The 13524-nt window shown below is 43.3% G+C and overlaps 1 protein-coding gene across 3 annotated transcripts in view; it reads right to left on the bottom strand.

Annotated features, from left to right (window-relative positions):
• Positions 1-2002: 2002 nt before the first annotated feature.
• CRYGN (crystallin gamma N) overlaps positions 2003-13524 on the bottom strand; it is a 584616-nt gene continuing 573094 nt past the window's right edge. For all 3 annotated transcript variants that reach the window (XM_069646727.1, XM_069646726.1, XM_069646725.1), the window contains 3 exons: positions 10853-11101; positions 8238-8383; positions 2003-2237 (listed from right to left, as the gene is read on the bottom strand). In XM_069646727.1, the coding sequence (XP_069502828.1) occupies positions 2102-2237; positions 8238-8383; positions 10853-11017 (447 nt within the window). In that variant the 5' untranslated portion in view covers positions 11018-11101 and the 3' untranslated portion in view covers positions 2003-2101. The remainder of the gene's footprint in view (positions 2238-8237; positions 8384-10852; positions 11102-13524) is intronic.

Genomic DNA, 13524 nt, shown 5'->3' with positions numbered 1-13524 from the left:
TGTGCTTGTCCAGAAGAAAGTTGGATACTATAATGATGTTTGACCTGTAGAACCGAAACCAGTTGACACAGTGTATGACTATTCTTTACTGTGGAATGAAACACCTTAAATTCAATTAATTAGAAACACAACTTGACTTCTACCTTGTTTTTAAGTTATCAACACCCGTTCAACTATGAACTATTATTTATTAGTATGGAAATAGATGTAAACATTGTTTTATTTGTACTTCTTCTGTGGTGTCTATGTGTTTTACCATGTTTTTCACGTTTTCCAAATAGTTTCTTCCTAGCATATCCATGTGTTTATGTGAAGTAGTTGGATTATTCATATTTGGAATTCGATTTTTTTTTTCAGTACTGTGTATACTTTGTCTATATTATACATGGTGAATGGAAATTGTATAAAGAGGAATTTATTTTTGGTAATAATTAAATAATAATTAAATGTGTTCTATTTAACTTGTTAGAATTATTTATGATAACGTTCAGGTGGCATTTGTATAATATGTGTTGGGTAACACTGTGGGGAATGTATGGTTAAATAATTAAGTCTATGAGGAAATAATTCCCTTTGGGGGTTTAACTTTGCGTTGATTGTCACAGAGATTACCCCTGGTTCCTAATAGAGCCTACAGGAATACCCCATCCTGATAGTTTTTCTGCTGCGGAACAACACTTTTCTGCAGAATATCTTATTCTGTAGCGATCCATAAGTGGCGGATTGACATGGAAGCTTCTCCTTTCATTTGTGGGGTGACAACAGTCCTAGCGACTGCAACAACCAGGGAACCGCCACTGTGAGTGGATTCTGCAGTGACAGTGCCACATTTGCACCAGAAAAAAGATGCTAAGCTACGGCACCCCATGGGGTGTTGTCAGCGGACACAGTCGGCATGATATCCTCATCGCACAACACATGTGGGGTATGCTTCTCTTCTTAAAACGTCTGGCGATCCAAGATTTGCTCGAATTTATCATTGCTACAGTGGAGGCCGAAAAGAAGCACACATCCCCGAGGAAAGTGCCAAATCCCATGCTCTGAGAGCACTCACGCTGCAGTTACAAACTCAGATTGATGCCCCGGCACATTCTTTGCTATATGTGTGCCGGGAAGCTCTGCGATTCACTGTATCTTGCGTACATCGACAGCACCACCGAAGGTGCCGCTGAGGATCGACAGGCTCAGCGAGTATTTGGAATTGAAGATAAGTTGATGTTCTGGTGCGGGATTGGTGCTAGAGGAGCTCCACCTGCACATGTAGGGCACCGTTCCTTTCACGCCTACTGCCATCCCCACCACTTCTTCCTCCACCCTTGGCATGGAGGTTGAGCGATTTGGTGGGGCGCCTGTCGGATTTCTACACTCCACTCGGAGTGGGCTCAGTATTGACCCCTCAATGCCTCGCAACTGCATAAGCGTTGCACACAATGGAAGAATTCCCCTGGGAACCATGAGGAAGGGAGAAATGCTAGCAATCCCTCTACCTCTTGTGTGAGTTTGCAAGTCGAATATTTTAATTCATAGGGCCTGATTTATAGAGTGTTTTCTAATGCAATCACACCATTATAAAACATTTCTGTGAATCAGGACCATCATGTTAATTGTTTTTTTTCCAAGGTACCTTTGATACAAATACGAGTTTTGAGTTATTTTACAACCAGCACTTTTATGTTGGCTGCTTTTGCTAAAGCTAAACCAGTTAATGCATTTGGCCCAAGATGTACTAATCGAAATGGCAACTACTGTATGTCTCGAGGCTGGCTAATGTGCAAAAGGAGCCTCACCGTCGGTTTTTATGTATTTTGGCCCTTCGTGCACACCGTACACTCCAGATCTGATTGGCAGAAACACACACGTACTTTAACAAGTTCTGATTTGCAATGACATGTTGATGTTTTCCTTTCTCCAGCAGAGGTTCATTGGAAAAGGCCCAGAAGAAATAGCTTTACAGGGTGTATACTCTGCCAACAAATTGCTCAAGAAAATCATCGGCCAAATGATAAGTTAAAGAATTTATTCCATATGTTCAGTGACAAGAGGTAAAGGTTACTGCATATTCCAGTGTCCTGAGGAATGTTGTTCGACTAAAATTGCTTGTTTAAAAGTAGTTGGCGACTCTTCTGATGGACTGGATGTTGGCACTCTGGCCCTGCCATTCATTAAAGCTGCGGTAGTCTCCTCTCTCCACAATGTACATGCGGCCGCGGTAGTTGGGCTCTTCATAAAGCACCCAGCTAAACAGGAAAAGGGGGGAAGAAAGAAACACCAGTTATACAAAAAAGATGCGCATCCTGCATTCAAAATGGCTTCTGAAGCTAAAATACTCCCATTTACCCCTCACAGAACATCAAACACCTGTCACCCCTGGCCAGGCATGAGGTACAGGTAATGGACAGAAGTTAGCCAATCAATGAGCAGACGTTCTCACATTTCTAAGCTGTAGGTTAAGAGTGTAGCCAACTTAAGCACAGCACCGCCTAGGGGGAAAAGCTGTATCTGAAGAGCAGCCATGTTACGTTTAGGCAAAACATCCTCCTTTATTAATGCGAAATAGTCTGACCCACTTGGATATTAATGAACCAATGTTATTTTTCTGACATCTAAGATGGCTGGGCCTTAGTTACATCCATGCCAAATACCTTATGCACTGTATCCAGCATCAATGCCAAAGAGATGCTGCCAATTAGGGTCTCAGAATGTTCATAGTATTATAAAATGTATGCATCTATATATGAGATATATTTATTTATTTATCTATTTTTTGCATTTGTTTCAGTGCACAAAACCCTGAAGCATCTAGGCGCTAGTTACAGAAAGGGAATAAGTACATTGGTGAAGTGCAGGAACAGGTTTATGGGTTACAGACAACATAAGCGTGTGTGCACAGACTGGCAAAGCCTTCCCTCATGGTATGTAGGGCTACATCAGGCATACAGGCAAGCATGCATGACAAAATGGGTGTGGGTGCACATACTGGCAAAGCCTAACCTCATGGTACGGGGGGCTACATCAGGCGTACAGATAAGCATAGGATAGGCATGGTCGGCAGCATTAACGTCAAGTCATGAGGATGAACAGAAAGATACATCCTCTACTCATGGGTTGGAGGCCATAGCTGGTGAGCAGACAGAAATGGGGATCAAGAGACATGTGGACACACAGACAAGTGAGGCTATTCCCCATGGTGCGGGGGGGCTGCAGATACAGTTCAATGTAAGCAGCAATAGACAGTAGGTGAATGACATGTTTGGGCAGACCGATGCAGTACGAAAGGACAAACTCCTAGGATGTATAAAGTGCAAACCCAGCTGGGAAGCAACTGCGCGCTGCAAGTAGGGGCAGCACCCTGTGGAGTAGAGGTAGGGTGCAGGGATGTTATGTTAAAGGACATTTGTACCGCGCACTATCACCACCGGAGTGGTCCCCTGGTGCTCAAATATCAAAGGTACTTGCAATGGGTGGGAAAGCACGGCAGGGGGACCCACGTGGCCGTTAGATATCCCTTTTTCATTGTCAGAATGGTGGAAATATGTATGCAGCTCAAAGGCCACCTTCTTATGTCACAGAATCTTCATCAGCTTCTTAAACTGTGTATGTCCAGTTAGGTGTGGGCAGAGCGACACCACGAGCAGTGGGTTTGCTAAGACCAGGAAGAACATGACAGGTTCATCATTGCTCTACAAGAGAAAGTTGCAAGCAGACAACGGGACCAACCCTGACCTCCATAGAAAACTAATGTGATGCTAAGGTGTAGAAGGTCACTATCAGGGCCACTGCTCAGGACAGGGGCATGGGGTTGAGGATGCTTCCCTGTTTAAGGTTTCTGTTTCCCAAGAGCAGATTTTTTAACTAACCATACTACCATGTCTCAAGTGACGATAGAGCAAGGATGAAGCTGAAAATAATGGTTATTTGCATCTAGAGGGTGCTCAGCCAATCAGGTGGATGGAACAGCGGGCGATAATACACATTCTCTGCTCACTGTTTCCAGCCACCGGAGGTCCATTTCTAGGTGTTTCTGGGTGGCACCATCTTTATTCTTTTATGTGGGGAGGCAACAGGGAGCCTTTCATTGTTGCCTCCCCACCTCCTCCAAAACAAACCATACCCCTTCCTCACCCACTCCCTCCCCACTTACTTGCTGGACTGAGGCTTTGTGCTCTGGTCCCAGCTCTCCTCCGGCTCATGGCTGCCGCCATAGAGATGGAAAAGGGTCTTGGTCCCTTTTCCCTATGGCAGCGGCCATCTTTTTTTTTTCTCGGGAGATTGTCGTCACGCAATAAGCGCAGACAATTTCCTGGGGGAAAAAACAAATAAACCATTTGCACCCTGGATAAATCCAGTGTGCAGAATCAGCAGTCTTGAACAGCCCCAATAATTTGCATGAAATGGACGAAAATCCATTGCCAATATGTTTATTTGAGCACAACAGGATAGTAGCGACCAAGCCTGGAGGTTTGAGTACAACATAATGTGTTTTGGCTGAAAGATCACGCAAAAGGAAATCAATGCTTTGTTTTTATACCACCAACTTATTGACATTGTTTACATGTTAAAAGCCTTCGGACCAGTCAACCAAAGGAATGCTTGCGCCTAAAATCCATCAACCAACTTCAGAGGTCCAATTTCCAAGTAGAAAAAACATGCACCTTATCCTCAAAGGGAAATAGAATTTTAAATTACTAAGATTTCTATGAAACTTTGTGATCTGCCCGTATGGGACTGCATATTGGTAATTTGCAAAGTTTCAAGAACACTTCAGAGGTTCAATTTGTGTGTGAAAGGGTGCATTTTAAAATGGATTTAAGTGCTTTTAGGAGAAAAGTTCCCGTTAGTTAATGTGCTCGAAAGTGTTTCGATTTTCAGACTCAGAATTGAGTTTTTTGGAAGATTTCGAAAAACGTTCAACTCAGATCCAGGTGCCTGCCCAGTCCTCTCCCTGATTGTTTTATCTGTACAGGGCAATGCGACCAGAATGACCAGTCAGGAGATCCTCGATTGCCCTACATGAACTGCAATATTATGGCTTTAGGTGATCGGAAGGGGTTCATGGAGGGAGGCCGATACCCCAACAATTCAACTCACTAATTGGGAAGCACACATTCTTCCTAAGTGACGAGCCTGTTCATAGAATTCAACAGAGGTATTTGCCACTTGACACTCCAACCCTTACTTTTTATTAGTGTGACATTTCTCAGGCTGACGGAAGTTTAGTCACTTTGGCTTAAAGCGGCTGAAATGCCCTGAGTATCTCAGATGCTAATATTTGTCCAGCCTTCAAATTCCAAGTTGTTATTCCCAATAGCACCTGCCGTGTGGGTTGATCATCTCTAATTACATTAAAATGGGAGAAGGGAAGATATGTATCTATAGCCGGGCCTATGGAGTAGAAATTCCTTCTGCCCCCTCTATGTCTGGAGTCATTACAAGCAGAATTCCCAAACGCTCTCTAGAGATGTCTTCTCTGCCTGCAGGACTCCCTGGTTGACTCACTGACATATCTGTTGAGATTATGTTTAATCCTGAGTTTTTTTTAACCTAAAGCCACCTGATGATGGAATACTGAACGACTATATATTCGCCCCTCATTGCGAATGTACACCTGCGAGAATTTGATAGAAGTAACTGTACATATTTACAAAAAAATTAGTCGTATATAGAAGGTACTGTACATAGCAACAATAATGGTGAGTCAAATTGGGTAACCTACGATGGGACTGAGCATCAGAGGTGTGTTAAACACTCAGACAAGGGACACATGCCCACGGGGCCCCCCTACTCTACCTTTGTCACCCAAAAGTCAAACAGCCTGGGGCCTCTCACTGAGACCTTATCCTTTTAACAGGCTCCACAAGCAGATGGTTTACAATGGGAGGCGATTAGTGGTGTTAACATGTTACAATACACGGGACATTTTTCGTAAAATGTTAAGCAATGTCGCACTAGTGAAAGCCATTAACTTCTCCCACCCTAAGCTCCGCCCACCCAGTGCCCTCTGCCAATCTTGCCTTCAGGGCTCTTTGCCTTAAATCTGACACTGCCGAGCATCTCTGTGTCTTGCTACTTTCACTTTACCAGCTAGTCTGAGCAGGTCCTGTCTTCTTCTTCTGGAGGGGGCCAGGTGAACTCAAGCATGGTCAAAAACCACAACTGTCATGGAAAGTGGAAAGTGAAAAAGGAACAGGCAGGGCATCTGCAAGAGACGCCCACCAGCAGGCAGGCACCAGAGGGCACCATGTTGGGCCCAAGACATGAACTTGGGCACCAGAATAACAATTCAGAGGCGGCTGCATAAATCCTTGCATGACTCTGAAATGGCGCGCAAAACATGACAAGCTGCTGTGTGCCGTCTGTGGTATCACCCCATCATTTTGCGGCAAAAAATGCAGAGGCCAAAAATGCTGAATTTCTAACTGCACATTTCTACCCAATCATATGTTAGGAGGTGGGTTCGGGTAATACATCATATATGGGGAGTATAGGGGTTGCGGGGGTCTCCCCCCACATATAATAGCGTGAAAATGTGCATATGTATTTTCAGCTTCACTATTTATTTATTTTTAGATAATCACATAGATGCCTTCTGTGACACCTTGAACTCATACGGTTTCTTTAGCCCCCAGTGCTGCGCGCTCCGGGGCTTGTTTTGCCTGTCTCACCATTAAAAGTGATAAAACTTAAAATGTCAGGCTGGTCGAAGGAGTCTCGCAACACACGTGGCCACTTGGCGTCTATGACACTGTGGCAGGCATGCAGGGGCTACCACGTTGGCGCGGGTTGCTACAAATGAATTGTCAAAGCTAGACTGTCCACGATCTTTCCCTGTGCACGTGAAGAGTCATCAGGTGAACCGTCATTGGCACCTGTGCATCTGAGGTCCAGAGCGAGTGAATTCCCCAGTACTGCAATCGGAAGTACCCGGCGAAGACAGGTAGGGATTGCAAATGCACAACACTGAACTCTTCAGTGCTCTAGTGTCCATTGTTGGATCATGTACATGTAGCCCTTCCGTTCTCCAGTTCCTACTGTTTCAGAATGATCTGATTGTGCGTGGAGAAATTGGACATGTGAGCTGTACATTGGGAAACTGGCTGTCTGCCATTCCCATACACTGCAGGGAAATGGAGTGGTTCTTTCTAATTAAAAATGCTGATGTTTTTATTCAATGGGGGTCAACTTCTTTTCGCCAAGAACAGTGCATAGCACGCATAGACCAATCTATGTTGAAAAGTAAAATATAATATTTTCATTCAGGTTCAGCCCTCAAAGCCTCCTACACTGGCACTGCCATCCCTCATTGTAGGTCCATGGAAGACTTAGTAAGGACAAAAAGATCATGCTGTGACTGTGTAACAGTAGATTTCTTTTTTAAGCTTGGGTTGTGAGTGGGCGGCAGATGCTAGAGCCAGTTCACGGATGTGTGTATTATGGGCTATAAAATCTATCTTGCAAAGTTTTGCTAAGTAAAACAAAGTAGCAATGTCAATATCTGTGACGCCGATTTAGAGGTTTTCAAAATGGCGACAGTCTCCCACATGCTCAGGTCTCCTAGCTAGTAATTATCTAGCCACTCTACAGTGGAAGATACGATTATATTATGCTGGAGATATTACTAAGGAGCTTTTTAATGTTTTTTTTTTTTTAATGACAAAAACCATCTCCCTAGATGCCAGCATGGGGTGGCTTCAGAGCACACAGGTAGGGGAGGTGGGGCCTCACAGGTGGGGGAAGGATATAGGCATAGGCGAGGCGATGCCATCAGAATTGATCATCGGTTTATCTTTGAGCCCCCAGATTCAGCAAGTTAGGTAGAACAGGTGTCAGTTTCAGATGTTTGCTCATACACCAATTCCTTAAGTTAGGGTTTGGATTGATGGAGGCTGCTTATCTCTTGGACATTTCTAATAGGAAACACAATTTTTTAAACTTGATAAAAAAAAACACATAAATACATTCTTTAAACAACAATATGTGAAAGATTGCATTTAAAATAAAACCTTGAAAAATAAAGGGAACTATGCTTTCCTTAGGCCCTTTTTGTGGGCAGAGGGTTCTCACTATTCCCTGGTCATAAGGAGAATTTTGATATGTGTGCACCGCTGTCCCCAGCAGCAGATTTAGTGAATGTGAAATGTTCCACCCACATGTGTACATTGTAAGTTGTATGTTACTTCTCTCATGCCATAGCACACATTGGATTGGTTTGGTTCCCTAACTTCCTGGTAGTTACTTACGCTCCGTCGCCGTAGACTTTGAGTGCGTTCACGCAGTTCTTGTTCCAGCCGCGCCCTTGGAGGAAGGGGCAGTCTTCACAGAACTCCATGCACTGACCTGTGAAGTTGCACCCCTCGAAGAGTTCAAGTCTGTAGTGCTCGCCGTGCTGAAAAGAGAAGTGGCACTTTTAATTACTGAACTTCTTCCATCCTCTGACTCCCTGTAGGACACAAAAGCAGGGTTGGGTGAACTATTCGTGTCAGAGTAGAGTTGTGGATTTCAAAGTCCAATCCAGCTCCAACTCCTGAGATGAGACTTTTATATGTTCATTCCGCACTGCTAATTAGAGTGGCTTAAGCATTCTGGCTACCTGATTGGCTGGCATGCCGGGCATTATATAAACTCAGTGAACAGAATATTCTGCCATCTGATTCACTGAAATATCTGTGTCCCCTTATTTGCTGGAATTTTCAGCCTTTGAAACAGGGCGAAATTTCACCCAATCAGACTGGCCACTCGAGCTCTGCACTGGGCATGGAGAGGAAGAGGGGCGAATTGTGTGTCCAATATGTCGTCGTTTTGTTTCTTAAATCCTTACACACAAGTGCAGTGTGTTTTTTTACATGTTGTCTTCTGTCAAGCGCTTGAAGTATCATAGTGCTGGTTGAAGTCAAACCAATTGATCTACTTTATCACTTTTAGTTGATAAAATAGCCCACTTGATTAATGCACCCACCACGGGTATCTTTGTTTCAATTGTAGATAATATGCTTGAATTCCAGTGTCAGTGGCTCAGACTTTTATCGTTCCCAGGTAACTGAAATGAGTACCATTGAGCTTGGTAATTGTTGCACATAGCTGCTATATGAAATACCTGCCAGTTGCCATCAAGGCTTCGAAGAAATGGCCTGAAAAGTAGTGTTACAAAAATCTATTGCACAAAATCAGTCTAAAATGGATGTACTCTATACAATTCTGAAAGTAAAAGTAACATTTGGAAAGCTAAACAAATGCCTAACTTTATGAAACAATAAATAGTCTGTATATATGTCAGGGCTTGTAAAATCTACTAACCCACTACAGTGGTGAGGAGATTTTGTGAAGAGTGAGTACAATTTGCATGGTACTCGACCTTGCTAGTGAGTATGGGGATGTTTGAATTGTTTTGTTTAACATTTACTGCAAACAAGCTGTGTTTGCATTAAATGACAAATTAAAGTATCAGCATTGCACCAAATACGAAGTGTGCTTGACATGCACCGTTTTATTAAAAAAAAACACTGGTGAATATATTGTTACCAGTCACCATGGGGCAAGTGCATTTCTCTTTGGTCGAGTATTAAATTATAGCACTCTCTCTGCAGGTCCAGTAGGAATTTTAAGAATCTGGAACTCCTGTATGTGTTGCGACTGCTTTTAACTGCATACATCTGTATTTTTATAGTCTCAAAGTCTTTTAAAAAACAATTCGAATTTTGAACAATGATATCCCAAGACTTTAAAAATACTGAATATCCTCTACCTCTATTTTGATGACTTCTTGTCACCGTTTGCTGGATTTAAGGAGAGTAATGCATACTTCTGGCATGTTATTGTTTTCATATCTTGACCTGAAGGTTTACTTTTCCTGTTCCCGCCCCTTCCCCAGTACACATATATGCTTAAGACTTGCTTTTAAGCTTGGTTCATGCACACCTATTGTAACCAGCTCAATGCTTATAAATACTATAATTTCTAATAAATTATTTTTGTCATATTACACATGCTTCAAAGTTCTTAAACTTGTGGGCTGATTTGCACATAAGAAAGTCCAGAAGCATGATTTGGGAAAAGTAGCAACTATAACATTCTGCAGTCAGGTGAAGGCCCTTTAGCGTCCCTTGGGATTAGACCCTCACTTTTAGGAAGTCCATCAAAACATGGAGGTTCTCCAGGACAAAATCTCTTCCATGATACACTTGAAGATGGAGCAGAACCTGGGGATTGCTGTAAAACGATACTGCGCGTTGTGCCTGTGGCAGAGAGGAGTTGGATGTTGTTTCAGTGTGTTTGTATGTGTGGCACATAGTGTGCGATAGTTGTGGAAGTACTTTTGGAAGACAAGTATTAAGTCATGGATGAAGCATTGAACTTTGAGAAGTACCACACAGTACAGTGTGGCCACACAGGCAACCATGGGAAATGTAAGAAGAAAAGCCAAGTATAAAATTGTTTGTGTACATTGTTTACTTTTGATCTTGAGGAACTGCTGCGTGTGAAACACATTGACGAGCAATAGGAATGATCACAGAAGGTGGATACATTTTATTTAGTTTGCCAGAAAGCAGCGGGCATCCCTTCTTTTCTTCCTGGATCTGTGGTATCACTCAGTTTCTCTCGGATAATGGGGAGCTGGCACTGGAGTATTCACCCCATTCTTTGGCGTGGGGGTGTCATATTCTTTGTGGCAAATCTCAAGGGTCTGTATAATCAGTAACAGCCTCTCCAGCATCTTCTAAGGGAAAGCTCGAGGCCTCCATAAATTAAGTGAACAATCATCACATCAGGTCTTTACTCTGGTTGATAAGGCATGACGACTCCCACTACCAGTGCAACACAAAGTGGGGACATGATCTTGCAAACCTTTTGCACTCACCATTCGGACAGGTCTTGCTGACCCCATGTGGTCATTGTGCCCATTCCAGCGGTGAAAGTCGGGATACTCTCCATGCTCCAGGATGAATTGCTGGCCTCGGAAATCGGGGTGGTCAAAACAGGTCCAGGCCCCACTCTCAACGCGGATTGAGTTCACTCGGTTCATAAAACCCCGGTCCTGGAAGTTGTCGCAGTCCCCGAAGACCTCGAGCTTCCTTCCAGTGAAGCATTTGCCCTCATAGAACACGATCTGCAACAAGAGAGTCATGACTAATGCGGTATACAAGTGAAGATTATGTAAATTAATAAAAGTAAGCTAAATTAATAAAAGAAGAATACATTATTATTGAAGGATATTTTGTACTAGGACCTGCCACTGATGCTGGGCTTTAAACTTGATGAACAGCACATTTAATTAACCTGCCCACTAATCATTTTACAGCATACCGTGTTTTCCAGTCTATCTCACTCATCCTGCATCTTTGCCAAATCCTTAAATTGGCCACAGTCATTCAACTTTTGAAAAAAAATCATCTTTAACCACATTTATCTCTGTAGGAACCTGTTTCGTGGCTACCAAAACTATGTAAACTTTGAGAGAGAATGGTTAATCTCCAACTCTGTGTTCCTAAATACTCACAACATTTTAGATTCTATGTGCTTTTAAGTAAAGCCTTATAGAAAAGGAACAACATCTGACACTTTAATCACAAAAATCAATTTTCCGATCAATATTGAAATTCCTTCAAAGCGGGGGTTCCTATAATGCACAGGGGTATAATTTATGGGTGCTAGTGGAAAATGGTAGCCCAAATTGCTTTTAGAGGGGGCATAAAAAGAAAGGACAGGAGTCTGTTAAATGAAGAGCAATATTCGGGATTGCATGAATTTAGAAGTCCTTCTGTCATCATTCCAGTCATTTTCCCATGGTGGATCATCAAGGCAAACTGCTCTTGTCTGTGTTTCTGATTTTCAACACCATTCAGTGCGATTTGCCCAAGTTCACACATGTTAAGCGGGGAAATTGGAGTTCACGATCATGGGTATGATTTACAAATGCGTTTTTCAATGGGAAACCCCATTGAAAAACTCTTTGTAAATCAGGCCCCATTTCTTCTGAATGCACAGCCAACCATGTATTCACTAATAAACATATTTTCACGTGTAGTTGGCAGGGTTTGCACTGCGTTTTTCAAGCTCCTCTTCATTTTGAATAAAGCAATATCTCTTATAGGTGAGGCCCACAGAGCTATTCTCTTCCACATCCAATTTTCATAAAATAATGTATTGACCTTAGGGGGAGCTTGGGCATCAGACCCCCTATGGTTCAGGAGAGGGCTAAGTCCGAGCACAGTTGCTCTATTCAGACTGAGGCCCACATTCCTGGCCTCTTACAGGAAATGCACAATCCTGCCCTGGTCACTGGTTTGTGAGCGGTTCTGGAGGTTCTGCTTTTCAGCTGATTGGATGGAAGTTTTGGGTTTTCAACCGCTTCTCTGTTCCAACAGAACTCCCACAGGTGAACTTCATAATCCAGGGGCCTGCAACCTGCCTCTCTTCAATGTTTTGGATATGATCCCTCATCATTTACTTGCTCCGGCATCTGGGATTCGTAGTCCAAAACACCTCCACTAAAAAAATTCGAACTACCTAAATAATGTCGACCAAAATGATAACGAAAAAAATGTGTGTCAACGCAAACGCATAGAACGGTACTCCCCTGGCACCGGATGAACTTCCATTCTCAAAATACAAATGTTCATGCCTGCACATGTTATGACTACAATGATAAATGCAGATTGAGCTTTGGTACAACCTTGAAACGTCAGCTGACTGAAAGATGTGAAAGAAGCATGTGTGCATGCCGGTCCATGACAGACTCTGCAACATGACCTCGACGCTCTCTGACGCAGCGGCATAGGTAAAAACGCTAATAAGATGTACAGAGTGTATAAAATATAACAAAATGGAGTCATCAAAACATGTCTGCTGTGCACTTACTTCACTCTGTGTGAGCTTATACTCCTCCCTTTGCACCGACTACATCATCATGGGTTATTTTAGCACTGGACTGATTTGTATGTAGCTGATGTTAGTTGCATGCTGCATACAGTACACTATGAGACAAACGACCGTACCCTGCCATGCCAAGACATACCAACCATACCATCTGTTAAACATCCCTTAATTCATTACAGCAGGGGTGTGTCACCGAAGGCTCTAAAGATGTTTTGGACTACAACTCCTGCGACCCCTCCCCTTTGACTACGCTGGTTGAGCTTGATGGGGCCTGTAGTCTAAAACCTCTGGAGAGCAAAAGGTGTCAGACCCCTGATCTAGAGGGTGCTGCAAAGTGGCAACCTCCACTACTTCCAAGGGAAACCGAGAAGACCTCGCACAGGCCGTCCGTCCCTCTGAAAAGCATGGAGGGGTCTGCTAAGGTCAGCCACCCTCCATGCTCCATAGTGTATCGGAGCCACCTCTGGGCGGTCCTCAGGCAGGTGCATTCTCTGCACTCATTCACGCACCATTTCCGTTCAGCCTTTCACTGTAGAGAGGTTGTCAGGTATGGGAAGTATTTACTAGCCCTCTCACAAAAGCTCCAAATCGCCCATGTTATAAACGATTGAAGGCAATTAAAGAAACCCCATAGGAGGTGTGAGGCCTTCTGAG

Source organism: Ambystoma mexicanum, chromosome 2q, assembly GCF_040938575.1.
Source record: "Ambystoma mexicanum isolate Mex_15411 chromosome 2q, UKY_AmexF1_1, whole genome shotgun sequence".
Taxonomy (NCBI): domain Eukaryota; kingdom Metazoa; phylum Chordata; class Amphibia; order Caudata; family Ambystomatidae; genus Ambystoma; species Ambystoma mexicanum.
Note: the sequence above shows the minus strand (reverse complement) of the source record. Positions and strands in the feature narration are given on the sequence as shown.